The sequence below is a fragment of the Scyliorhinus torazame genome, chromosome 5 (genome assembly GCF_047496885.1).
Source record: "Scyliorhinus torazame isolate Kashiwa2021f chromosome 5, sScyTor2.1, whole genome shotgun sequence".
Classification (NCBI taxonomy): domain Eukaryota; kingdom Metazoa; phylum Chordata; class Chondrichthyes; order Carcharhiniformes; family Scyliorhinidae; genus Scyliorhinus; species Scyliorhinus torazame.
Genome location: NC_092711.1, coordinates 269,417,364 through 269,445,273, shown reverse-complemented (window position 1 = coordinate 269,445,273; position 27,910 = coordinate 269,417,364). Strand labels below are relative to the sequence as shown.

Sequence of the window (27,910 nt, the reverse complement as noted above, 5' to 3'; positions counted from 1 at the left end):
CAATTCCTTGAATGGAACTTGAACCTGTCTTGATAGTGACAAGGTTATCACAGAGCCAGGCTGACACTTGGATCAGAAATCATTCGCTCGGAAGAAGGGAAAAGATTTTTTAGAAAAGCAGCCTGGTGGCCCCTCCAGTACATTGACAACGATAATAACTCGCATTTAGAAAATGCTTTAAGTGTGGAAAAATGTCCTAAGGCATTGGTACAGAGCAGAAAAAATAATGGAAAAACCTGGTAATTGATCCACAGTGTGAACATTCCATCAAGTGACTGAAAGCTTGGTTAAAATTATGGATTTAGAGAAGGTTTGTAGCAAGTGGAGAGAGAGGCAAACACATTTAGGATTGGAGTTGCTAAACCAGGGGACACATACTCAAAAAAAGGGGTTGAAGCTGAGCTGAAATGGGGAGGAATTTCTTCATTCCAAGGGTTCTTTGGGATTCTCTACCCGAGGGCTGTGGAGACCTAGTTATTGACTATGTTCAAGACTGAGATCAATAGATTTCTGCAGCTGAAAAACATCAAGGGACAGTGCGGAAAGATGGTGTATAAGTAGGAGATCAGCATGGGGCTGGAAGGGCTGAATGACCTATTCCTGCTCCTATTTATTGAGCTGGATTCTCCGGTCCCCCAGCTGTGTGTTTCCCGTCGGCGCGACGTTTGCTGGCAGGAGGGATTCTCTTCTCCCGCCGCTTGTCAATGGGATTTCCCATTGAAGCCACACTACGCCATTGGGAAACCCGCAGGCAGGGGTGTGCTGCCGGTGGAAACGGAGAATCCCAACAGCCGGAGAATTCCGGCCATAGTGTTCTCTCGTTCCAGTGAGTAGGTCCCAGGGCGACATATTCATGTTTATCACCTGGGCAGGAAGCATCACATCGGCTGAATGCAGAAAGGAAAATCTGGTGGGAAATTTTCATATAAACTGCTGGATATTCTTTCTGTTAAATTCAATGAAATGAAAATCAGTGAGTTTATCTTAGGGCCAGTGAACTTCCCTGTACTCCACCCAGGTCATTCTTAACGCTCAAAAGTGTCTCAAAGCACTGCCATCAGTAAGGTGAATATCTTGAGTAATGTATTAAGCTGTGCTTCTTATCTTGGGGATCATCCAGGTCTTTGCTACCATTGCCCAGTAAATCATCCTTCAGGTGGTCAGATTCGTATGGTTGTTCTTGTGTGTGAACCTGGATAGAGTGTCAACGACTCTTCAAACATGGCGCAGGAGCCTCACAGCCTTGAGACTTGATTCTCCGTGCAAGGTTGAATTAAACTCAGGATGGTTCCAAATAAAAAGGATGACTGTTGTGTGATAATGTCAGGTTTGGACTGAGTCCGTGCAGTAGATTGAAATCTCCCTGACTGACAAGCGTTTTCTCGGTGTTGATTTAGCAGCACCCTGCTTCTTGGTATTAAACAATCAACGATAATAATACAATCAAAAGGGGAAATATTTCAGAGATAAATGATGTTAATTAAGAGCTTAATCATCGGTATTGTCTGCCTGTTTTTTGTCTCATACCTATGTCTCTGACTCTCACCCTCTCTGTCTCGCACTGAACTGAAACAGAATTGTTCCTCGCAAGCTTTCTTGGATATTATTTTGATTTCCTTGGGTTTTTTTTCTCTGTTGTACTGGAATGTTTTTTCTGCTTAAGTTCTGCTTTTGGTGCCATTGACCCTCTGAGGGTTTAGTAAAGACAATCAGAACTTTGACACCAGCGCTCAATAAATCATTCTTCAGATGATTTTTGTTTCTGTGTGATGCAGTTTGATGCCGCACTCCCAACACATTCTGATGCTTCTTGACTACTGCATAACCAGTACCAGTAATGCAGCTCATTTTCCTTCTCATCCCTATTACTATGGGAAGCTGCCTAATTTCTGTGGTGTGCCTCCATCACAGCAGCTAAGCAGCAACATTTAATCATTCCTCCTAACTTTTAACCAGCTCGGTTGCGATTAGAATAATCTTACCGCTCTAGGGCTTGTGCATTTACATGCTTTCTAGAGCAGCTAAAAATAGATGCCTTTTAATCCATTGTTATGAACAGAGATGCTGCATTGTGCAGCGATTTTTAAAGGGAGGTGGGGGTGGAAAGGAATGCAGTACTTAATGATCTCAGTTTTCTATTTCATAATGAGCTTCTATTAATAGGGTAGGTTGGGAAGGTTGGGCTTGTTTCCACTAGAGTTCAGAAGAGCGAGGAATAACTGACTGATGTATATAAGGTCCTGATTGGTCTTCACAAGGTGGATGTTGAATGATGTTTCCTCTTGTTGGTGAGTCCAGAACTAAGGGCGTGATTCTCCGGCTTCGTTGCACTCTCGCCCATGTGTAATGAGGCCGGTGAATAGCGGGAGAGGCCAAAACCGAGATCCACGCCAGGCGTCTTAACAGTTTCCGATTTATCGGCCTGCTCCCGTAGGCAAAATTAGGATGTTGCCGAAGCGTAGCGAGAAACCAATTATCCCCACTTAAGCCCAATTTCCAGACAATCAACGAGAGCCACCCTATATCCAATTACCACCCGTCAGTCAGCGGCCTCGTCAGCAAGTGCTCACTCTGGTGCCAATTAATACTCCTATTGACAAACAGAACTTAGGGCGGGATTCTCCCCTACCCCTCCTCCGCACCTTCAAGGGCTAGGCCGGCCCCGGAGTGGTTTGTACCGCGCCGGACAGCGGGGAAGGGGCTAGGCGCCACGCCAACCGGCGCCGAAGGGCCTCCGCCAGGCGGTGCGAGTTGGCGCATGCGCGGGACCGCCAGTGTCTGCTGGCGTCATCCCAGCGCATGCGCAGGGGGGTTCATCTCCGCGTCAGCCTTCGCGGAGGACCACAGCGGCCGACGCAGAACAATAGAGTGCCCCCACGGCACAGGCCCGCCCGCGGATCGGTGGGCCCCGATCGCAAGCCTGGCCACCGTGGGGGCACCTCCCGGGGCCAGATCCCCCTGCGCCGCCAGGCCCTGCTGGTAAGGACCTACTCTAATTTACGCCGGCGGGACCGGCAAAAAACGGGCAGTCACTCAGCCCCCCACGGGGGGTCGGAGAATCCCGCCCCTGGTGTCAGGGCTTCTGTGGGGAGCCGAGGAGGTGAGTAACCATCTTTGTTCACAGACAACAAGCTTGGGAGTGCTGGGATTGCCACCCCAGTCCCAGTGGGGGTTGGGGGACCCTCCGCAGGGATGGGCCGTCGTGGGGGGGGGGGGGGGGGGGGTGCTGGAGCGGGCAACTGAGGAGCAATCACTTATGGCACCACCATGCCAACTCCTGGACCAGGTGAACCTATTCCCGGGGCAATCCTTGTCCCTGCCCGCCTGTCCCACCGATCACCTATAACCCCCACCGACTGCTGAGGCCTCTGGTCAAGTAGCTGAAGGCTATTCCTAATAGGGAATTGGCAATCATGGTTAATTGACCACTTCACAGATGCCAAATGCATTTCCGTGGGTGGCGGGCCATGTAGCATGTGGGAGTCATTGCCTAGCATCCCAATCCCAATCACACCTTGATGCCTGGACACTGTGCTTGAACACTTCTGGAGGCAACATCACACACGCAACATCCGAACACCCAGGGGATGGGACATTGTTCCAGGGGCATGTCCACGGCCAGAGACTGGGTGAATGCCATGGGGGGGGGTGGGGGGGGGGGAATGCCCTGGAGCGATGGGCAAAGGATCCGGAGGTCAGCCTGCATTGCGGAAGAAAGTGAAGAGGCATCATACCGGTTGTGCAAAAAGTTGTTGAATGTGCTGTACAATACCCCACTCCTGGTGGTGCCCCCCACCCCAGCCCCCAATGCCCATTCCCTCCCCAACCCTACCTACCTGGAACTTAGGGGAGCTGGTGGCTGCCGTCGCCACTCCATGGGAAGGGTTGGGGCTGGCACTGAGCACCCCCTCCTCCTGATCGGTGCCCAAAAGGCCCCGGGGTTCACCGCAGGACGGAGGGACAGCCGGTTTGAGCCCCGGCTGCCCCTGCATCATCTGGCTCTTCCAGCTCTGGCGGTTCCCCATGGTCCGCACCATGGTGTTGATGCCCTCGGCGATGCTCCTCAGTGATTGGGCCATGCTCTGCAGTGCCTCAGCCATGCCCATCTGGGACTGGTACAAGCTCTGCAGAGCCTCAGCCATGTCCATCCGAAAGTGGGACATGTCCCGCAGAACCTCACCAAGATCAACCTGGTGCTGGGTGACATCCCCCCAGCGAGGCCGTCATTTTGCCGGGGCTCTCAGCCATGGCCGTCACTGACTGCGCCTTGGACACCTTCACTCATGGTGCCGACGTCGTGCACCGGCCTCTCCACTGCGGTCGCCACCCTAGCAGTGTTGGCCTTGGTGCCACTCATTGCCGGCGCCAACTCCTGCGCCTGTAGCCTCTGTGACTCCTCCTCACTGCTATGGATCTGCTGGAGCTGGGTCCTGGGATCCAGCAGCCTTCCGACTGCTGTCTCGCCTGGAGATTCCTGCCTCCTCCTGATGTACATCAGCAGCAGTGTGGTGCTCATCAGATTGTTCCCCAGAAACCTGACCACAAACATGTCCCACCGAGGTGTGCATGTATCTGCGCTGGTGGAGGGCGGGGATGACAGCTGTGCCACTACCATGGTGGCAGCCTCGGAGCTCTTCTCCGAGGCGCTCTCCTCAGAGTCAGGAGAGGGTGCTGCCCGGGATGGGCTGACGCTGTCGGCTGGAGGATCTGCAGGAGAATGGACATGTGGTCAGTGAGAGCGACGGATCAGTCAGTAAGGCAATCACTACTCACGCTTGACAGGTCCTCTGGGTGGAGCGGGTGGTTCCTCACATCTGCGGCGACCGCCAGCCTCCACGTGGGTGAGCGCTCTGTCCTCGGCCACCCCAGTCACCTCCAGAGTCCGCTCCTTGAAGGAGGTGAGGATTCTTATGTCCAGCACACCACCGCCAGTCTGGGCCCTCTCCCGCCGATTGTAGGACAGCTTTTCCTGCAGAGACACAGAGAGGGCATTGTTAGCCACATGTATGGTTCAGTGGTGGGAGATGGGGTGAGAAGGCGGGGTTGGGATAGATGGGGGAGGGAAGGCTGGAGATCAGTTGGAGAATCGGGGGTGGGTGCTCCCTTCCAAGGTGGGAGGCATTGGTGTCTACTCATTCGTGCTGCCCAGTGTTGGTTGTTGACCTTCTTCCTGCACTGCTGGCCAGTCCTCCTGGTCATACTGTTCGAGCTAGCAGCTTAACTCACCTCATCCCAGGCAGCACTGGCTGCCATGTGGCTCATGCTCTGGGGCTCTCGGGGGAACAGGATATCCCTCCTAGTCTCCACCACGTCCAGGAGCCCCTCCCCAGGTCTGCGTCCCCGAATCTTGGGGCTGGTCTCCTCGGCAGCATTATTGCGAGCTGGTTGGGGCTGGCTGAGCAAGTGCAGTTTAAGTGCTGCTCGACCTTGTTGGCGGGGGGCTGGTGAGCGCCGTCCCGGTGAAGCAGCTGGCGAGGAGTTCTTTGCAGCGAGAAGCCCGTGAGGCTACGTTAAGTGGACCAATTCATGTTGAATAGTGTTACCGGTTTCGCTGGGCCACGCGACGGGAAGCTCGCGGAAATTCCCGCTAATTATCACACTTTGACATTTGTCTGGAGAATCGCGCCCATGGGGGTGTTGTTTTTACATTAGGAGCGCGAATCAACCAAAATGAGGTGTCATTATGGGTAGGTTTGGTGGAGTGTTTCTCGCTAGCTTTTTGGGTGAGATCCACACAATTATTCAACCACACCGGAATAGGAACAGGACGTGGCTGGTGGATCCCACAAGAGGCCACTTCTGGGATTTCCGTCGGAATCTCCCCAAGAGATCTAATGAGACTTGCATATTTAAGTGAGCTTAGCTGCTCACTTAATTATGCCTACGCCAGATCTACTGGCCCCCAGGATCTATCGGCCTCACCACGTGCCGTTCCGCACCTGTCCCCACAAACGGGGATCAGGCGGAACGGGGGTCTCCAGGCAAACTGGTTGGTTGGAATTTGGGTAGGGTGGCACCCTGCCACCGCTGATGCCACCAGGGCACCAAGGCACTGCCAGCCTGGCATCCTGACAGTGCCTTATGGGTGCCAGCCTGCCAGTGCCAGGGTACCCAGGTGGCATTGCCAACCTGGCAGGGACACTGCCAAGGTGCCCAAATGGCATCTTGCCCATGCTGGGGATCGGGCCCAATTGCCCTGCCCGTAGAGGTGTGTATGGGGGGCTTGAGGTCCCACAACAGGTGAGGTGGAAAATCCAGTGGTCATGTCTGGGGCTCGAGAGATCGGGGCACCATTTTGAGAAGGTTCCCCGACCTCTAAGTTAGCTTGAAGATCTCCCAACACCCCATGTTACCCCCCACCCCCGCACACATGGACATTACCCCACACTCCCCCATGTGAGAACACCCAGCTATTGGGTTGCTGTGGCCCCTCCTTTTTGAGGCCATCCATCCCCTTTTGGTCCCCCCCTTTCAGGACCCCCACCCTTCACCCCCTCAAACGTTATTACGCCCCTTCATACCTGCCCTTCTCCCCCCCCCCCTCCCCACCCTTCATATTTTCCCTCACCCCCCTTTCATGGGCATTTCCCCCTCAGGCCCTGACCCTTGAAAGTGCCACCCTGGCACCTTGGTACTGCCACTTGGGTACCCTGGCAGTGTCACCTTGGCAGTGACAGGGTGGCAGTGCCAAAATTCCAGACTGGTAGTACCCCAGTGCTCGGGTGCTAAAGGGAGAGCCAGGGCACCCCCCTGCCCTGTCCCCAATCACCCAGGGGCCTCCAAAGACCAGGAAGACCCCCCCCTCTAGCTGCCGTTAGGCCTGGCCCACATTTGTGTGGACCAGTACTAAACGGCCCCTGGTCCAGGCCTCACTGGCGAGGGTGTTAGTTCCTGGGCCCCAAGAGAATATGGTGCAGACATATTTAAATGAGCCATATGTATTCCTGGATCTCACCCAGTGCAGGCAAGATCCAGATCGTTGCGTGTGATTCATCTGAATCCCGCGAGACATCTTAAATGTTGAGAATCTCGTGAGAAGCTTCTCAGGCGATTTACCATAAATCGCGCCCTAGGTGTTGCCTTTTTAGGGCAGAGATGAGGAGAATTTTCTTTCTCTCAAGAGGGTTCTGCGATTTCAGAAGATGGTGGAATATTTTTAAGGCAGATTCTTGTTCGGCAAGGAAATCAAAGGTTATTGGGTTAGATGGGGAATGTGGAACTCAACACAAACAAATCAGCCATGATCTTTTTGAATGGCAGAGCAGACTCGAGGGACTAAATGGCCTACATCTGCTCCTTTTTTTGTATGCGCGTAATCTGTGACTTGTAATTAGATGTAGTTCAGCTGGATCAAAACTGTTCAACAAGGGTGCCAGGTTAGACTCATGTGTTTGAGCACCAACATACTGTCCATATATGACGGTATGACGAAGTATGTACCCCCTTAAGCCTCCTCCTCTACTTGCCGAGCCACAGCTTGAGTCCTTAGCCAGGTGGCCAGCCACACACTCCTAGAAAGGGCAAAATTCACAGGGGTGTCAATTATGGGTCTTCTAATATCATAGGATACTAGCAAAGACAATACTGAGCTCAGATGCAGAGTGACCAACCCATGCTGTTCTGTCGGATGTGGGTTGTGCAGGAAACCTGGGAAACAGAAAGGAAAACATTTGAAGAGGATAGAGCCGGCTGCTTGCCAGAATGATTTAATAGTGAGCAGCGATCAACAGCCCTGTATCTTTGACACTTATGACATCACCACCACTCCAAGAGGTCCAAACCAAACAAGCAGTTTAGCCAGTTTTGTTATTGATATTATAGTAACTAATCTGCTGTTACCTTTTGGTATGAGCTTAAGCATATTTCAGAATCAGGAAGCTCACTAATTCTTCTCTTCTTTTTCAACAGCTACTGATAGTCAGATTAAAGACAAGCTGAACAAGAACGAGGGAATCTTTGGCTCCAAAATGGCACTCTTTGCTGCAATTGGAGCAGGTTGCATCATCTTTATCCTCATCATCATCTTCCTTGTGGTCCTCTTGATAAAGTTCAGAAAGCGTCACAGGAAGAGTTCCCAGCAGAGGTCAGCAGTCCTTTCCCTCAACACACTGGCCAGCCCAAAGTGTAGCGGAAATAGTGGCTCGGAGCCCAGTGACATCATAATCCCGCTGAGGACTAATGATAACAACTACTGTCCTCACTATGAAAAGGTTAGCGGTGACTATGGCCATCCAGTGTACATTGTTCAAGAGATGCCTCCACAGAGCCCTGCAAACATCTACTACAAGGTTTGACAGTCAGGAAAATGCGAGAGAATTTGGAGTGTCGCCTGGCCTATTTCTGGTATCTAAATCTTCTCCTGACATGTACAGACTCCCCATTATACGAAGTGTCTTTGGGAGAGTATAGATAAAACTATGACAGAGCCAGCAAGAAAGATTTCAGTATTAAGTTCAGCAAACTTATGTTTTAAAAGAAAAAAAAAGAAGAAAAAAAAAGAAGAAAATTGGAAGATGACTTTTTCTTTGCACCCAAGGAGGCTGAAGAGTTAATGTTCTTGATGGATCCGGGTCTATCCACAGCCTTTTCTTTCTTTTTCGTACAGCTATTCCCTCGGTAAAAGGCTTGAAAAGAGGAAGGATCACACAACTCATCCCTCCCTCTTTTATCTTCCATTTTGCAAAGGCAAGAAAGATTTGAAAAGGAACAAGAAGATGAGAGTCTCTGATTTGAGTTGTGTGCGAAGAAGCCACGGTTCAAATGCAAAACTAGGGGCACCTCCAAACAGACACTTAAAAAGACCGAGGATTATGAAGCAGTTGGTTCTCTGTAACCCAGAGACCTTGGAGCTGCCTCAAACTTTTTATGAACTCCAACTGCTCAGGGGATGAGACTTACAACACAAAAACTCTGACAGGGTTGGGTGAGGGTGGGCGGGGAAGGACATTTCACATTTACTTTGCTTGCTCATTTCAACTACACCCCCCCCCCTTTACTCGTTTCCCAATATTTGATTAAAAGATAATTTTTGTTGTAATGTGATCTATGTAAATTATAAACATACTTATCAATCTATCCTTAGTTTATATACAAATCAAGCCTCCACCTCACCCCTAAGTCCTTTTGAAAATATTTTGGCAAGAAATACAACCAAGATAATGTTGACATGGTCTGTTGTAATTGGGGCGCATTTGATTGCTAGTTGGTCTTTTTAAGGTAGTTAATGACCAGCCTATAATTTGTACCTATTTTGTTAGGGTTTGCCTTGATTGGCTTGGGCTTGCCTAGTGATGAATGCAAGGAATGATCATCTTACAGCAGTGCAGTACATGTTCAAGATGGCCAGCTCGCCCAGCTCTGCCAATCAGGCCAAGAAAATACAAAAGAAAATCAAAGGTGTAATTTGGCTTTCTGTTTCAAATGGCACAAAGCAGAGAGATGACAGGACAATTTTCAGGAGGAAGATAAGTGTTTCTTTTCTCCCAGGTATAGTTGCAGGGCCATGATGCTAAACGTTGTTGGAGGATCCATATGTACTTACAGACTATCCAGATAGGAGTGGACTTCTGATGCTAAAGATGCTGGCAGAGGTCAGAATGCACAGGCGTTGATCTTCACAGACTGGTTTGAGAGTGTGTTCTTCATGGCCTTTCAGAACATGTTGTAGATAGATGAGGATTTTCATTATTTAAGATGATATGAAATGCCTCCAACTGATGGGGTGGAGGAAATGTTATCAGTCATGGTTTTATATACAAGATTCATTCAGAATGGGAATTCTTTCCTTAATTTTAGTCACATGGACTCGAGTATTTGAAAGTGTGCACCTACCAGCAAGGGCTGGACTAGCTCGGGTGGTTTCTTGCAGTTACAGTGGAGGCTGTTTATAGCCCCCAGCTTATTCGCTGAATTTTCTGGTGTGCCACTGTTTTAATGACTCAGTCGACTGTTCAGTTTCACACTTTGAAATTGATTTATTCTTCTTTCTATCCCCCCATCAATTGAGGAAACTTAATGTCATACAGAAAAAATAAAATAAAATATCACCTTGTCCATCAAATCTCTCTCTCTCTCTGTTGCAACTTTGTGGTCTTTCTCAGTTTACTGAACTACTTGATCCTTTCGTTCTTCCTATGTTTCAAATGTCTAGTCCTCCACACACTTCCTCCTCCCCGCATCCTATTAATGGATCCAAGACCCATAGCGCCATCTTATACTCCAATTCACTGTTTTGAAGAACTAAATGGTAGAACTAATTTCCTCTCTGTTCACCCTTTTTCTGACAATCAATACACTTTTAAAACTAAGCTTGGTGTTAACCTAATCACTACTTCTTAAGTTACCTTCGCATCATTCCTCCTCTTTGCAACCTGGACCATTATACCTGTGTTTCCTAGTACAGATGTCTCAAATCCAGCTGTCCTAAAACAAGAATTACCCAAGAACTGGACATTTTCTCTCTGGTGTCGTTCCTGGAACTGAGTAAACGCGGGATTGAAGAGACCATTCTAGGGCTGGTCCCAGAGGACAGAATCAACAGGGGTTGTGCACACACACAGGACTTTGAGTCCATTGCAGCACTTTAAGCTCTCCCTGTTCTCTAGACAGGATCATTCTGACTACAAAGTTGGTAGCCACTTTCAGGTTAAAGGATCAAAAATCAACCATTTCTCTCTGCTCCCATTATTGCAATCCAAGCGACTGCTCTTATCTTGCAAGAATCACTCCACTGCAATATTAATAGATTTTTTAAAATGCCTAATCAAACTTTTAAATCTTCAGTGTTCCTGCCCTTAATGGTCATGGCGACTTGCAGCACTCCCCGTTCCCTGATCTGCAACTTTGACATTTTTATGACATTAATGATCAGTGCAGCGTGTGCCACAGGCACAGTCTGTGTGAAGGAGATAGTGCCAAACGCCAGGAAAATCCAAAACCTGGCATGGTCTTATCCCAAGAGTGAAGTGTACCTGTAATAAAAAAACACTCTGGGTGGCTTTCAACCAAAAGAGTGTCATTGTGTTTCCTGCCATCTTTTGGGTGAGATCCACACTGGTATTCACACACAGGCCGGAATTCTCTGGTCATTGAGATTCTCTTTTCCCATTGGCAGCACAACCCCGCCCTCAGGTTTCAGGTGGCATGTTGTGGTTTTAATGGTAATCCCATTGACAAGCTAGGGAAAGAGATAATCCCGCTGCCAGCAAACGACACGCCACCGAGAAACATGCGGCCGGGGGAACGGAGAATCCCATTAGTAATGTTTTGGGTCTTGGGGAGTTTCTCCCCTGTCGAGCCCACACCTAGAAATGTGTTCAGCATGGGGAGCTGAACTCACCAGCGAGGCCGGCTCCTCAGACATCGAGTCACCATTTTGAAAGGGAGTCCTGCTCTCAAAGTAAGCTTGAGAGACCCCCCCCCCCAAGTGAGGACACCCTGCTAGGAGGTCTGTTGGGGACCCCCTCTTCAGGCCTCCCCACACCCTCCCTTTTACCCCCCCCCTTAACAACCCTCACTCATCACCCCTCAAACCTTTGAGGCCCCTTCATATCCATCCTTCACCCCTACCTTCATACCTTATCCCCCTTTCATAGGCATGGCCCCCCTCAGGCCCCAAACTTTGACAGAAATGTGACAGACAGTATCAAACAGAAAAAACTTGTAGTAATAAAATAACATCCACACAGCATAAGAAAATTGAACAAACGGAATCAATTAAATAACAGTGTGCATAACAATATTGCCTGTACAACAGCAGTAATGGGGCCGACCAGTCAAGATATTAAAATCTGAAAGGTATTAAACATAAGATGAGAAGAAAGCCTTATTGAATGACAAAAGGGCAAACAATAGGCAAAAAAATCCTCTTTCACCTTCCCTTCCTGAGGGTATAGGCAAACCTTCCATTAACAAATGCTGTGAATAAAAGAGTTTTATATGAAAGTGAAGAAGGAAGAAAGACCACAGAATTTGGCTCAAGACAGTGAGGGCACCTAGGGGCATGCTGATGATCGAACTATTTCAGTTAATATACTCGGTAAAACATTCCAATGATTATCTCTCTCTAAGAATCATACTCGGGTGGCAAAGTCAGCATTTTCTATAATAACAATAGGAAATTCCCAAGTACTCGGCAGGTCTGGCAGCATCTCGAGGTAGAAGCAGAGCTCCCAATCTGTGACCTTTTATCAGGACTGGTGAAAGGTTATCAAGCTGGGATGTTGGACTCTGAAATAAAAACAGAGAATGCTGGTAGTACTCAGCAAGTCAGCTAGCATCCGTGAAGAGAGCGAAAGATTCACAATATGCACAGAATTTTGCTGTCGCATCTCCATTTCATGTAGTGGGCTAAAAATGGACTGCAAATCTCTCACCTGGACAAGCCTGAGAATATAAGCCATTTTCTAAAAGTCCTTAGAAATTGCAACAAAAATAAGAATAGTCTGTAAAACACTAATATGTGCACATTTCAGTCATGTTTAATCTTATGGAGCTGATGTCTGAGTTGGGGTTTGAAATGTAGCCAGGAAACAGGCTCTGGAATGGATAATGTCTGCACTTTCAATCAGTTTCAGATAAAAAGCTTGTTTTGAGAAAATGTGATTACTAACAGATTTGAAAAGGTTTCCACACGACTCTGCTTCCTGTCCTGCTGCAATTAAACCCTTATAGATCCATTTGTTTCAAGGGCGGTAATGCGTTTGATTGGCTGAATGACAACATTTCAGTGGATCCAAAAAAAATTAATGAAACACGCCTTCCTTCCAGCCACAACCAATGTATGACAGTAGCATATGAAGAACTAGCTGAGTGCATGTACACATACATACAGCATTGCCATACACAACCAAAGACAAGTGGAGACATATATACTGCGTACATATCTACAGATGAAAATGAAAATTGCTTATTGTCACAAGTAAGCTTTAAATTAAGTTACTGTGAAAAGCCCCTAGTCGCCACAGTCCGAGGAGGCTGGTACGGGAATTGAACCATGCTGCTGGTCTGCCTTGGTCTGCTTTCAAAGCCAGCGATTTAGCCATGTGCTAAACCAGCCCCTACTGCACACACGTACAAGTATGTACCATAGACAGTAATAGTTACATCCCATGATACATAGATAGATATGAACCGTAGATGGGTATAGATATACACCTTTACACACTAACTGCACATACTGAGGGAATGTTTCTGATACATGCTGGGTGGGTGGACTATGCCCACTCTGAAAATCTCCACCTCCCCTCAATATTCTCAACACCCAGCCAAGATTCAAACGTGCAATTGCAAATACAGTGTATAACATGGGTGGAACTTTCAACTGCATGGGATGTAAATTAGGAGATCAGGCACATGTTATATTCTGGTCGGATTTTCCTTTCTATTTTGTGTACCCAACATCTAAAACACAGTAGCTGGGAATTATCTTTACAACTTCACATTTAATTCCACTGCTTCAGATTGTATTATCCCTTAATTCTATTGGTGTTATTTGCTGTTCCGACTGTGTGACCCATCTCGTGCTGTTATCTGGTGAAACACTCCCCGTATTCTCCAACCATGCCAAACACTATAAATTATTTTGGTTGGATCTCCCAAACCCAGGCTATGTAACCAGTCACTGGGGAATGGATCCATGCCACTCGTTAGTGATCCAAACAATGTTCCTTTTTTCTGACCTGGGGGGGGTGGGGGGGTGGGGGGGGGACGACAACGACAACAACTACTCTCCAGCTAGCATTATTGACAATCAAACTAAGATTAGGAATTCACCGTCAAAACAGATGCTTTTGCTGCATGATTTGATCCGACAATTGGACACGTCCAATTCCACAGGCAGTTAATTTTCTGTTTAAATTTGGCTGTACACGGGAGGGGGGAGGTTTCTGCATTTCAATTCACTCCCTTAAATATTACAAATACCTGAATATTAGTTCTCTGATGTGCTGCGCCTCCTTTCACTCTATTAAGCTGAGTACTCATTGCGCCATCTTCTATTCTGATTCATCCTTTGCTAGGACGTGAGGAGGTAAGAAGTTCAAGGTTTTCCCTATCTTTTCTCCATTCTCCGGTCTTCAGATTCTTGAAACCGAAGCTTAGTGCCACTAATTCTAACTTTATTTTTTCATATTGTCTACTCAGTCCAAACTGTCTAGTATCCAGAAATATGGGCACAGGTCCTTCATCCAGAGGGTTTCCACGAAAATGAATGTTTGAATACAATCATCCACAGCAGTAACTAGATAGGACAGAGAGCAGAAGCCCTAAAGTGCTCTTGTGTCTTTATGTGCACATAAAGTTAATTTGTTGGGACAGAGACTGAGATGAAGCACTCTTGTGATGCATCCTCCCACTGCTCAATACTATTGTGGTGTCTTATTAAATCAGCCAGGACCCATAATGTCTCATGATCTGCTCTTGAAGGGGAAGATGCAGAATCAGCTGCAAGTTTAAAATAATTTTTGTCATCAGATGCCAACAATCATGTTCACAGTTTATATAGGCCATTCAGCAATGGTGTGGAAGGTTGAAAAAATGCTTTCATAGTTAAGAAGAATTAAAATCCTATACGCTGCTAGCCACCTCCTTTTGTTTAATTTTCTCCTCGTGTCACCTAAAACTGTTACCTCTGGCTGTGGTATCATCAATGGTGGCCCAAGTACATACACTTCACCTGCAAATGTAATCAGCTATTTGAATATGGTGAGGGTTGCAGCTGAAGCTTCTAGAAAGAGTCACTGGACAATAATCCAGAGTAGGAATCAGGCTGATATTTTTTCTTCTTCCAAGTTGAGCTCATCTAACTCAGCACAGACGAGGAATTGAACCTCAATCTCTATCACATTGGGTGATACATTAATCCAGTGACCGTCGGTACAGCAACCTTGTTCCATATATTTAGAATTTCCACTCATATTACTGGGGCCTTCTTTCCTTTGCCCTCATCCCACAAGCCACACATAATGGAAAGGTACATCTAAGTACATCTAAGACCTACTCTAATTCATGATAGAGTCAAAAGATATCTGTGGAAAACAGGGAGGAGACATCTAAACATTTCTCAAAAGTCCTAGGCATCTTAATGAAAGGTCAAAGCCCATAGTTCAAGCAATGTCAAGCTTGAAAAAAATAACAGAGAAGAGGGTAAATTCAAATATGGTGATCAGTTAAAACTTGCTTCTGTATTGAAACGTAATACTGAATAAAATGGGCAGATTCATGAGGTGTGAGAATGATGAGGGTACAGAAATGTGGTGAAGGTTTTTTAGGGGTGGGTGAATTGAAAGTTTCCCAATGTGTGGCCATGGTGATTTTGATACATTGTGCTGAAATCTATATAGGTAAATACCCCTTTCGGTAATTCTAGGGGATACAAAGACCTTTCTGTTGGCATCCTCCTTCAGTAGTTACATGAAAAACTGAACAGCTACCATTTTTGATATTAACTCCAACCACTAGCACAAACTGAAATCTAATTCTTTCAATATACCTATATTACATGAAAATACATTCATGGGCAGCACGGTAGCCTTGTGGGTAGCACAATTGCTTCACAGCTCCAGGGTCCCAAGTTCAATTCTGGCTTGGGTCGCTGTCTGTGCGGAGTCTGCACATCCTCCCCGTGTGTGCGTGGGTTTCCTCCGGGTGCTCCGGTTTCCTCCCACAGTCCAAAGATGTGCAGGTTAGGTGGATTGGCCATGATAAATTGCCCTTGGTGTCCAAAATTGCCCTTAGTGTTGGGTGGGGTTACTGGGTTATGGGGATAGGGTGGAGGTGTGGACCTTGGGTAGGGTGCTCTTTCCAAGAGCCAGTGCAGACTCGATGGGCCGAATGGCCTCCTTCTGCATTGTAAATTCTATGAAATTCTATGAAATGCCAATGAATCTCAAAATCAAGCTTCAAATGCCTTGCTGCTTTGGATAATGAGAAAACAAGCCATAACAATATCCAAACTTTTAATTAGATTCCACCCTATAAATTATCCCTGTCTTTGTATACACCAGATGCTGTGTATAAAATACCTGGGGCGGGATTGTTCCATTCGGCGGCAGAGTGTCCACGCCGTCGGAAACGCTGTCGTGTTTCACGTCGGCGTGAACGGGCCACTGGGAGTACCGATTCTGGCCCCTACAGGGGGCCAGCACGGTATTGGAGCGGTTCACGCCGCTCCAGCCTCCCATTCCGGCGAGAACTGTGCGCCGCGGGATCCACGCATGTGCAGTGGCGCCGGCATCAACCAGGACATGCACAGTGGCGCCGGCGCCAACCCGCGCAAGCACGGTGGCCTCCCTCAACATGCCGGCCCCGACGCAACATGGCGCGGGAGTTCAGGAGCGGCGCATAAGAAAATAGGCCCAGGGAGCGAGAGGCCGACCCGCCGATCGGTGGGCCCCGATCGCGGGCCAGGCCCCATCTTAGCCCCCCTCCCCCCCCCCCCCCCACTGGCCGGCCCCCGACCCTGCACGCAGAGTCCCCGTCGGCTGCGACCAGGTGTGGATGGTGCCGGTGGGACACAGCCTTTTTAGAGCGGCCGCTAGGCCCATCCGGGCCAGAGAATCAGCGGACCGGCCGCGTAGAGTGGCCCGCGACCGGCGCCAAGCCAAACGCGCCTTGCGTGGTTGCGGGGATTCTCCATCCTGGCGCGGGGCTGGGAGAATCCAGCCCATGAACTCCTTGATTAGATTCCTACTTGTATTTCACTTTCCTCTATTTTCTGTTTACATCATGGGTCATCCCTCGGGTGTTTTATTTCAAACTGTTTAGTTTGTACCTGGAAGTGATTTTTGAATTGGCTCATTTAGATATGGCAAGGATGGTGTCGATGAACATTTCTAACTCTTGACTTCTAGTATGTCATTCCCACCAAGCCACACATGACTAAGTTGTTCCATCCAAGGGTCCACAGCTCCTGATTGATTAAATGATGTTAAGAACCACAAGCAATTCTTCAAACATTGAATATTGGACCTCTGGATTATGCTGTGCTCTATTTATTTTATTTTTTGTTGTGAGTGGTGGGTTGGCTTTCCTGATAGCCGTGCACTCTTTATTCTGGTATCATCCGTCTGAAGATTTTTTCCCCAGTGCTTAGTAGTAAGGAGATCAGAACCATACATAGTACTGGAAGTGTGGTCTCGCCATCGTCCTATATACATTTTACATTACCTTTCTGTTTTTGTATTCTGTTTATCTAAAAATAAACCACAGTAAATTTGTTTGCACTCTTTATGAATTACCTTAGAAAAATATCATACAGCATAGGAGGCCATGCAGCAAATGATGTATGTCCTCCTAAGCAGTTCTCTCACACTGTTTGCCATACCACCCAATTTGCAAAGTTTGGATTATACCTTCTGAATTCCAAATCACTCCCAGAACTCCCATTGATGTAATGTTCCTGCATTGCATTGATCTCCTGCCGAGTCCATGTGCACTGAGCTGCAACAGTTTTAGAAAATATGTCTTTAGACAAAACCAGTGGAGGTATATTGATGGAGTTGGGTTGTGGATGGGGAGGGGAGGGATCATGGTGTGCTAATTATTCCTTTTTAGTAAATATAAAGGAGTAAGAGATCCATTGGTTGTTGTGTAGCAACATTGTAATATGCAAAAGCGAATCTTCATAAACACATTTACACTGTCACTATACATAGAAACTAGAGGAATTCTTATCTATGCTGTTTAGATCAGAGCAAAGTCAAGTGCATAGAGAGAGAGATGCATCCCCACATGAAACGGGATAATGTTACAGTGAACTTCACATTGTTTAAGGAAATTTCAAGTACCAATCTCCTATCAATCAGCCACACTTCACCCTGCTTCTGAGTCTAAATCTCACTGCTTTTATGTTTTAAATATTAATAAAATATTGTATTGAATTTTGACTGAAAGGAGTATTTTTTTTTCAGTTTATTCGCAAGCGGTCTTTACCTCACAAAAAGCTATCATTCCAAAATTGATATTCTGTTACTTATAATTGCAGTAACAGAATTTGGTTAGGAAATGTTTTATAGATCTGTGGGCCCTTGAAACTAAGATTTGATGGTTGTGGCACAGTTGGAAACACTCTTGCCCCGAGTCAGAAAGTTATGGATTCATGTAACATTCTAATAATAATAATCTTTATTATTGGCACTAGTAGACCGACATTAACACTGTAATGAAGTTACTGTGAAAAGCCCCTAGTCGCCACACTTTGGCGCCTGTTCGGGTACACTGAGGGAGAATTCAGATTGTCCAAATTACCTAACAGCACGTCTTTCGAGACTTGTGGGAGGAAACCGGAGCACCCGGAGGAAACCCCGCAGACACGGGGAGAATGTGCAGACTCCGCACAGACAGTGACCCAAGCTGGGAATCCAACCTGGGACCACTGTGCAACCGTGCCGCCCATCCAGAATATGTACTGGTCATTCAGATTTTTTAGAAGCTTAAGATTCCATGCACTATTTGAAGAAGAGGAAGGTGCTCTTCTGAGAACCTGGCACTTATAATTTTCTTAATCAACACCACTCAAAATAGATTAATTGGTCATTCGTTTTGTTGTTCTTTGTCGGATTTTGCTGTGCAAAGTGATGGCTGCTTTTGCATAGATAAACAAAAGTCATCACATTTCAAATAAATTCACTGTATGTGAAGCACTGTGAGATGTTTCTGAGATGTGATAAGGTGCCATTTAAAATCAAGTGTCATGACTTTAAATTTCTCACCATGCTTTCAAGTAAGATTCTTTGGTGCTGTGTTCCCCTTTGCACACAGCTTGCTGTACTTTTCCAAAACTCAGTTTCCTCAGAAAATCATTTTTATTTATGTATCTACTAGATTGTGTGTGAAGCTTGTGTAATTTATACACATGCTGTTGCCATGCATCCTTGTAGTCACATGGAGGTGATGTCTCTTGCTCGGATTCCAGTGTTTACAGCATATTTTGTTCCTCAACCAAGTGGCCAATATCAGCAATGAGTGACAGGAAGGTATTTGTCTGTGGAAGGCAAACCTGTCCTGCACTAAAACTCCTGGGACCTTCAACTGATTTCTCAGTAATAAAAGTGTCCATTTTGGTAGAATCCATAGGACACTGATAGACAAAGGATGTGATTTAACAGGGGGAAAAAGTCCCATTTTGAATTGGATTGTAGGGTCATTCCCGGCACTACACCGCTATCGAACGGGACTCTGTTATATTTTCGGGCCTCAGTATGGAATGCCATGCCAAGGCCGTACTCAGTCGCATATCCTGCACTAAGAAGCTCCGTTCGCCAGGCAGGAAGAAATCGGGGTGCCATTTTTCAATGTCGTACTGATCTCCTGACCCCCCAACATGACCCCCCCCCCAGTGCCACAGCTCACCTCTGGAGGTCCTTGAGCCCCCCCTATACCACACCGCATACGGGCAGGGCACGCCCGGGCTCAATCCCCAACACAGGCAAGATGCCACCTGGGCATCTTGGCGGGCACCCTGACAGTGCCTCTGCCAACCTGGCAGTGCCATCTGGGCACCATCGGCACAGTGTCTGAGAGGCATCGACAGTACCAGAGTGCCACCCTGCCCAGATTCCAACCAGCCAGTGGCCTCCGATCACCTGGGAGAGACCCTGCCCCCAAGTACCATTCCGCCTGGCCTCCGTTTGTGGGGATCAGTGCTAAACGGCACCCGGCTGGGGTCCCCTTGGTGAAGGCGATAGATTCCGGGAGCTGGTTAGATCTGCCATAGGCATAATCAAGTGAGCATTGTGGATGGCATCCAGATCGTGACGTCTCACTTGATCTCGTTAGATCCTGTGGGGCGTAACGACCATTGGAATCCTGGAAGGAGCTTCTCGCGGGATCTACCGGCTGCAGCCCATCCCAACTCCAGTGGGACTCGGTCGGTAAATCATGCCCAAAACATTTTGTGTTGCCTTACTGCTCTGTAGCAGAAAGCATTTATCCATTTGCTGACCTAGACTAAATCCACTACTAAATGACTCCTACAGAGAGTACTACATTTCAGATATTGAAGCAAATAAACTGCTATGGAGCATTCCTGTGGTTTGTGTTTGAGTGCTGAATTAACTATTAAATGGGCTATTTGACAAAGCGTCACTGGTTGAATGGTTTATCTGGCGATGATGCAATCCAAATCCAAGGTATGGAACAGACTAGTTCTGTATTTGATGGGTTCCGGTTATGAAGTTTTCTATTTCCACATTCCATGTACGTTACCCTCTCGTGGACTATACATACTGAATCCCATTTAATCTCCTGAAGAAAGGTATTGATACCCTCTTCCAGGCACCAAAGATAAATTTTAAATATTCCAGTATATCTATTCAATTTTATATCCTATAATATATATATATATATATATATATATATATATATGTCGAACTGCTTGTCTTCCTTGGCAAAGCAATTCAATAGTCCCAACAGTTTAGTGGCCATCATGTTTCCCACAGCTTTTGATCAGCTCTGTTTGTACTTATCCTTTTATGAATCACGACATCAGAACTTTAAACAAACACATATGGTAATTTTATGGTCTTTTGGAGTCTTTATTCCAGGTCAGTCTGGTCCTCTACATTCTTAGTAATCCTTTGAGGACTAGAAATAATTTATGCCATGATCCAATATAATTCTATTTAAGAATACTTAATTTGGTCAAAGATAGCACAAAAATTTTATCAAACCCACATTGTACCTATCTTGGGATTGCTTGATGAGACAGTGGAGCTTTACTCGCCATCTAACCCGCTATGTACAGAACTGAGAATGATTGGTATATATACAGGATTGGTTCTGGAAGCAAAACAGCTGCGAATGTAATTAGTTTAATTATTATTGAGAGGTTCTGAGCAGCATTTCTGTTGATCTGTAGGATTTCATAAAATATTAATAATATTGATTGATCTGAAAGATGCAGCAGGATACCTCTCATCACTATTCCCTTTGTTGCAAATGAGAAACTGTGCTGTTTGTGCTGGAGTTAAGATTTGAGGCAGACCATCAATAAGTAGATTAGTCAAAACTGGCAAGAAAATGTAATCACTTTGGGGAGAGAGAGGGAAAACCAATATGCCAAGAGGAAGAAAGCAAGCATTTTTCAGCATAGATAAGTTTTTCTTACGACATTTCAAAATTGAAGACTAGCATTCTATCAATGCTGAGGCTGCATACAGGTGACCTGCTTCCGGGCAGGTGCTGTGCTGAAATGGCTGCGAGCAGCTATCCAGATGTGAGACTGTATGAGCTTCTTCCCCTCCCCTCAGAGAAGTTCAATGCCTGCACCCTCAAAATTGCACATCTGAAATTAGGAACTCAGCATGAAGACGTTACCATAGGATCCAATATCTTTCCTCCATCTATTTTTTAATTCATTTTTGGCAAATTATTGATTTTTTTTTTGAATTTAGAGTTTCCCAATTAAGGCACAATTTAGCGTGGCCAATCCACCTAGCCTGCACATATTTGAGGTGTGGGGGTGAGATCCACGCGATAAGATTATTGATAAAGAGCAATCGCACAGTAAATAATCTTACATTGCTGCATACCGAGGCAAACATTGCTGAATACACAACTTTGTGAGCAATAGAGTGAATAACTTTTATCCAGCTAACTAATAGCAATATAGTTACACAGCTCACATCCCACTGAATGAGCAGGTAATTGTGTAGTTAGACAAAATTAGCATACCTTGCTGAGTAAGTAGAAACTTGTCCTGCTAAATAGGAAATAAAGTCAACCAACTAAACAAACAGGAACGACTCAAGTTACATTGTTGAATAAACAGGAGTTTCACACGTTTATTCAGGAACAATGAACACTTTAAGAGATGATGCAGCTGGACCAAAAATGTGGAAAATTAAAAACTTCAGTGATTTAATTGTTACTGCAGGAACAAGTAAACCACTTGTAAAAACGCAAGATAAACATTGTGAGAAACGAAGAGTTCTTGTTTGCCCTTTGGTGCTGCTAGACTCTCTAATGTAATGATTGTAAGAGATTATTAGCACTAGGTGTGGTGCTCTCACAGGCAGAAATGTAATGAAAAACTCTTGAAAAATGACAAACCGCAACCTCACATTAATAGCTGGAGGGGCTGCATAGAAAGACATGTCGCAAGTGAGGCAGTGCAACAATTATACCTGGAGACAAGAGAATTGTTGAGATGAATTTGTTAAAGAATGAAGGTAGCCACAATTGACTGTGCAAGTGAACACATATGTGGCGTCTGCCTGCTTGCCTGTATGCGGCAATGAATATGTGTATATGTGACTATATTTAAGTGCATTCCTTTGCATCTGTGTCTGTGATATTTCCATTCAATGTTGTCACTGAGAATTTGGTGAACAATAGAAAAATGACCCATAAAGATCTGTGACCTAGGCGAGGAGGACTTGACAAACAACAGGCTGGATACTGATTGGTTCAGGCAGAACTTGGCATATTGTATAAATGTGCGTAGTGTTGTTTCAAACAAACCAGGAAGGCCCCAGGTCTTGTGCTCAGTCTGTACAAAGGTAACTCATCACAACTGGTGTTGCAGTAGAAAACTATAATTGTTCTCAGTACTATAGGGTTTGGAAAGGGGAACTCTCCCTGGGTACCCTCTCCAGTGACCTTTACTAAAGAAATCTTCTCTACAGACATGGGATGAGAATGAGATTGGCCTTCACTGCAATGGCTGCGTTCAAATAACTTGTCAACATTTTGCTGTCAAAATTTAATGCAGAGAACTGTTCAGGTGTATTTTGGTAGGTAGAATGAAGAGGGACAATATAAATGAAAGGATATAATACTAAAGGGAGTGCAGAAGCAAAGAGGATTCAGAGTATTTATGCACAAATTATTGATGACAGAGCAGATTTAGAAGGTGGTTAAAAGCGCACGGGATCTGGAACTTTATAAATAAGGACAAAGGGCTGGGCTTCAGGACCCCAAACCAAGTGTGTTTCTGACAGGGAATATGGGGCGGGGGGGGGGCAGGGGAGAGAGGCATGTAAAATATGATGGGCGCCTTACTATTCATCCCTAACATGACCCCAATAAAAAAGTAGGCAGGCAGCTGACAAAAGCGGCAGCCCCCTGCCATCTTTAAATAAAAGAAAATGAGGGGCAGCACGGTGGCGCAGTGGGTTAGACCTGCTGCCTCACGGCGCCGAGGTCCCAGGTTCGATCCCAGCTCTGGGTCACTGTCCGTGTGGAGTTTGCACATTCCTCCCGTGTTTGCGTGGGTTTCGCCCCCACAACCCAAAGATGTGCAGGGTAGGTGGATTGGCCATGCTAAATTGCCCCTTAATTGGAAAAAATGAATTGGGTACTCTAAATTTTTTTAAAAAGGAAAAGAAAATGGGTAAGTGATCTTGTTACCAAGTCAATTGACCCAAATATTGCGCTGTCTACCATAATATGGTTAGTGCAGGCAGGTGGACCGAAATTAGAAGGCTGTTTTTCTCACTTTGACATTCCCCAAAGATGTAACCACCCCATTTTGTTCCTCCCTGCATGTTCTCCAAAACACCCTTCTCTTTCCCTTGGCTCCCTGATCCCTCCCCATTCAAAACCTAAAATGTACCTGGGTCTGGGCACCATCGATCTTCAATGTCAGCTCGTATTCAGTCCCATTACTGCTCACTACTCAGTTCTGGGGAAAATGAGCAACACATGAAATTTACCCCAAACAGCACTAAAGCAAGGCAGTGTTGATGAACCTTTAGAAAATACTGGTTAAGTCTCATCTGGAATAGTGTGTCTAGTTTTGGGCACTGCATTTTAGGAAAGATTTGAAGACTTTAGAGAGTGAGAAAAGATTTATGAGAATGATTCTAGATATGGGAAATTTCAGTTACGTGGATTGATTGAAGAAGGTGAGGCTATTCTGCTTGGAGAAGAAAAGTTTGAGAGGAGATTTAATTGAGGATTCCCAAATCATGATGGGCCTACACAGAGTAGATGGAGAGAAATTCTTCCCATTGACAGAAGGGTCTTGAACCAGAGGACATCGATTTAAGGTGAATGAATGATTTTTTAATGCATTAAGTGTTCAGGATCTGGAATGCACTGCCTAAGAGTGCAAATTTGATCATGATTTTCAAAAGGGTGTTTGCTAAGCACCTGAAGAGAGAATATTTACTGGACCAGGGGGAAAAGTCGGATGAGTGGAAGTAGCTGGATTGCTCCTGCAGAGAGCTAGTACAGTCACAGTAGACTGAAAGGCCTCCTTCTGTGCTGTAACCATTTTAAGAAAGCTCACAAATGAAGAATGTCCATGGTGAGAGATACCTTCCAACTTGCTCTGCCATTCAATAAGACTATGTATGAATTTCTATATTAACTCCGCTTTCCCACTCTTTCCCCAAATCTCTTAATTCCCTTTAGCAACCAAAAACCTACTCATCTCAGCCAACTGAGTATCAAGACCTTTGTAAAAGAGAAATGCAAATATTCATAGCTGTCTATGTGAAGACGCTTTGGCTCTGGCTCTAAACTCTCCAGGTAGGGGAATTCTATCCTGAAACTCAGTTATCCAGAGGGGAAGCAGCCTCCTAGCATCTACACCGTCAAGCCCGCTAAGTATTTTACACATTTCAATGAGGTCACCTTTTATTCTTCAAAACTCAAAATAGTATTGTTCCATTCTACTCATTTTCTACTCGAAGGTGAGCCCTCCTATCCTCAAAATGAGTTCAGTGAACTTTGTTGCGCCACCTCTAATGCAAACATATCCTTCCTTAGGTAAAGTGACCAAAACTGTACACTTGATCGTGTTTTCTGCCGTAGCAGAGATAGTTTCAGTGGTCTGTCTAACAATATACCTAGATTACTCTCCTGTCAAAATATTTGGCAATATTTTGTGGTCAATTGCAAAGCAATGGCACTCATGGGTGACCTCAAAGAAAGCTGCCCACAAATATCCAGCCATCTCTATTCCAAGGATTTTCCCATTCCAGGCATGCAGCAACCATAATGCCAACAAACAAGGTAAGCAACCAATCATATTGAAGTAATCTCATAGGCAGCAAACCAGGGAGGTAAAAGCTTTGGTATAAATGTAAATTTTCACAGAGTGAAATAAATAATTTGATTTAGATGGAGGCTGAAACATCAAGGCAAACAAACTTTAAAATATATATTTTAAAAAGGTATAGTTTTTTTATCATAATGGAGAAATTTGGTATTCCACAAATATAGCAATAGTTTTTCAGGGCCCATGAGGTACTTAGCAGTAGCTGTGAACATATTATCCTGTAAACAACTCTGTTGCACCTCATTGAACAAGTGTAACATTTCCGTGGATGTTTTACAGCACGATTGTACACTGGAAAGACTTCAGCAGTGTACGCACTGGAGGAGGATTGAATAACTGATAGTACCTCTGTATTTCCATGTTATTCTGCACATAAGAAAACTCCTGGGCCTAAATTTTCAGAAAAGGAGGCTAAACTCCTCAGACCCTGCCCCTAAACACAGCTCCTACTATTGTTGCGAGGTGAGAACCGGGGTGAGGCAGGATTTGTACATGCGTGTTTTGCAGAGACAACTGCGCATTTCAAATAGCAGCTGTCAAATGAACCATCAAAAGCAATTATCATGCTACCAGGGCATTTAAAACTCCTGCCCTTTAAATCTTTGAAAAAACTGTTTGAAAAAACTGTGTGGAGTGTTTAAAGAAATCATTCCTTGCTATCTCATTTTGTCTATTGGCAAAAGTTGATATAATGCCGGTGACGTGAGGGATACTTTCTGTCCAGCCCACCTCCCCAACTGGCAGGCACCGCACACATTCTAGAGTTACCTGCTATGGCTCTCATTTTCCAATACACCGTTGGGGGAAGGTCAGGTGCCATTTGGAAGAGGTGAGGTGTCCTTTGGCAAACGTATAGTATCCTTTGGGATTGTTAAAAGTAGACATGAATGTGTAAATTAAGTGCATAAAACCATTGGAACTGTGAAGTTCATTGGATCAGTCAAAAGGAACTGTCAAGTTGTCAAGGCATTTACCACTCCTGCCCATTGAATATTTGGAAAAAAACTGGCTGCAGTGTTCAAAACAAATCGTTGCTTGCTATATCATTCTAACTATTGACATAAGCTTGAGGGTTATCATTACTGGATTAGTGCTACATGATTGATTTCACAACCTTCCATTATCACAGTGGGTGTCCCTTAGTTCACAATTTGATTGACAGCTCCAAACTGTTAAAATTAGGCTACGAGGGGCAATGGGGTGCGGGTGTGGGTTATGCAGTGGCATGGGAGCTGTGTGGGAGGTGAGAGTTGAGAATTGAGGGCTGGCAGACAGTTTTATGTTTTAATGCTTTTTTTAAAAACAATGCCGGCATCCCGATGCAGGCCTTCCATTCAGCCCACCTATGCACCTGGCAGCCTTCTCACTTATTCCATGCTACAACTCCCATTTTCATCCACCAGCATCTCCCCCGCCCCCCCCCCCCCCCTCCGCCCCCCTCACTCCCCAACTGAAAACCTGACCTTCCAGGCACTTTCACCTAGGTTGGGTTCGTTGGGCCAGAGATTGTCCCAAACCTGCACCCCTGTCACGGCAGCAAAAATTCCGACCCTGAAGTTGTTGCCAGGTTCAATGGTGTGACGATGGTAAATGCTGACTGTTTCACCATCATTGCCACTGCTAAATCCAATCCATTGTGTGGACCTTATGAAATTTGTATTTGTTATGTTCTGTTATGTCCTAGATTTTGGGCTGAATTCTTCCAGCCCGTTCGCCGCAAAATCACCACAGGCGGGGCTTGGACCATGTAAAGGTCCATTGGCCTCGGGCGGGAATTTCCGGTTGCCGGTCGGGCACGGCTGGAGAATCCCGCCCTTTGTTGGCAAGTTATGGGATTTGTATATACTTGCATGCAATACCTCTCTTGACATCAGCTCCCCCACCACCCAATGGCCAGCTGTCAGGAGCTCCAGGAGAACAGGTTTGGATAATATATTTCTCCTTGAGATATTCTCTCTTGGCTCCCGGTAAGAATTTTCCAGCATCCGTTCAGAAGCCTCTTCCAACACTGGTTGGTGGCACGGCACGTAACACAGCCTTGTCCAAATACTTTCTGCTGCTTTTGCTAGGTAGCTCCTAACATGTGGTGAGTCTGGCAGCAAATAGCAATGTTCATTTTTCATGGTTATTAAATTAATATCTTTACACAGTTCAAGATCCGCCCCCTGAACATGCTAAGCTGATTTACTTCATTGGTGGGTGGGGATTTTGGGTGGGAAATCAAAGACAATCATTCCATTGTGGCCTTGTGCTGATAAGAGATCAAACTGAAAATTTCAGACAACTTATTACCGAGAACATTTGATGTACATTCAGTCTGTGTCTGAAACACTACCTTGCACTAAGTTTGTTCTCAAGAACGCGCAAGCTTGTAATTCACTATGCTGTGTGTTCCTGATTTCATTCACGTAGTAGACACTTTGAGGTCAGGCAACTGTCTCTAAATATCACTGGAATCAATCATTATATTTAAGTTTTTTTCTTTCATTGAATTCCAATTACCATCTCACAGCCAGCCAGATAGGTAGCAAATGGAAGCTCAGAGACATGTGAAACAGTGGTGGAATTATGCACTGTGTGAACAATGTGCTGGCTGAGGAGTGAAAACCGGCATGTAGCTCTCCAGCTGCACAGCCAAATCTTCTCTCCAGATTCTCTGACACCCCTGCACAGAAAATATGGGGGCATGGGTTTTGCCATCACGCAGGTGGGCGAAGTCTGATAGAGCAGGCAAACGTCGGCTCCACAGAGAAATGGCATTGAAAATAATACTTCCCCCAACACGGATATGGGGAACCCCCCCCACAAGCAGTGGACGACCCACCCACAGGCACTGGGGCAAACCACCCCTCCCTCTCTAAAAGCACAAGGGCACAGTTCCTTTCCCCACAAGCACCAGGGCAA

The 27,910-nt window shown here is 45.9% G+C and overlaps 1 protein-coding gene across 3 annotated transcripts in view; it reads left to right on the top strand.

Moving 5' to 3' along the window:
* efnb1 (ephrin-B1) overlaps positions 1–17,879 on the top strand; it is a 271,423-nt gene extending 253,544 nt beyond the window's left edge. For all 3 annotated transcript variants that reach the window (XM_072505520.1, XM_072505519.1, XM_072505521.1), the window contains one exon: positions 7,909–17,879. In XM_072505520.1, coding sequence (XP_072361621.1) covers positions 7,909–8,294 — 386 coding nt within the window. In that variant the 3' untranslated portion in view covers positions 8,295–17,879. The remainder of the gene's footprint in view (positions 1–7,908) is intronic.
* The last annotated feature ends 10,031 nt before the right edge of the window (positions 17,880–27,910 follow it).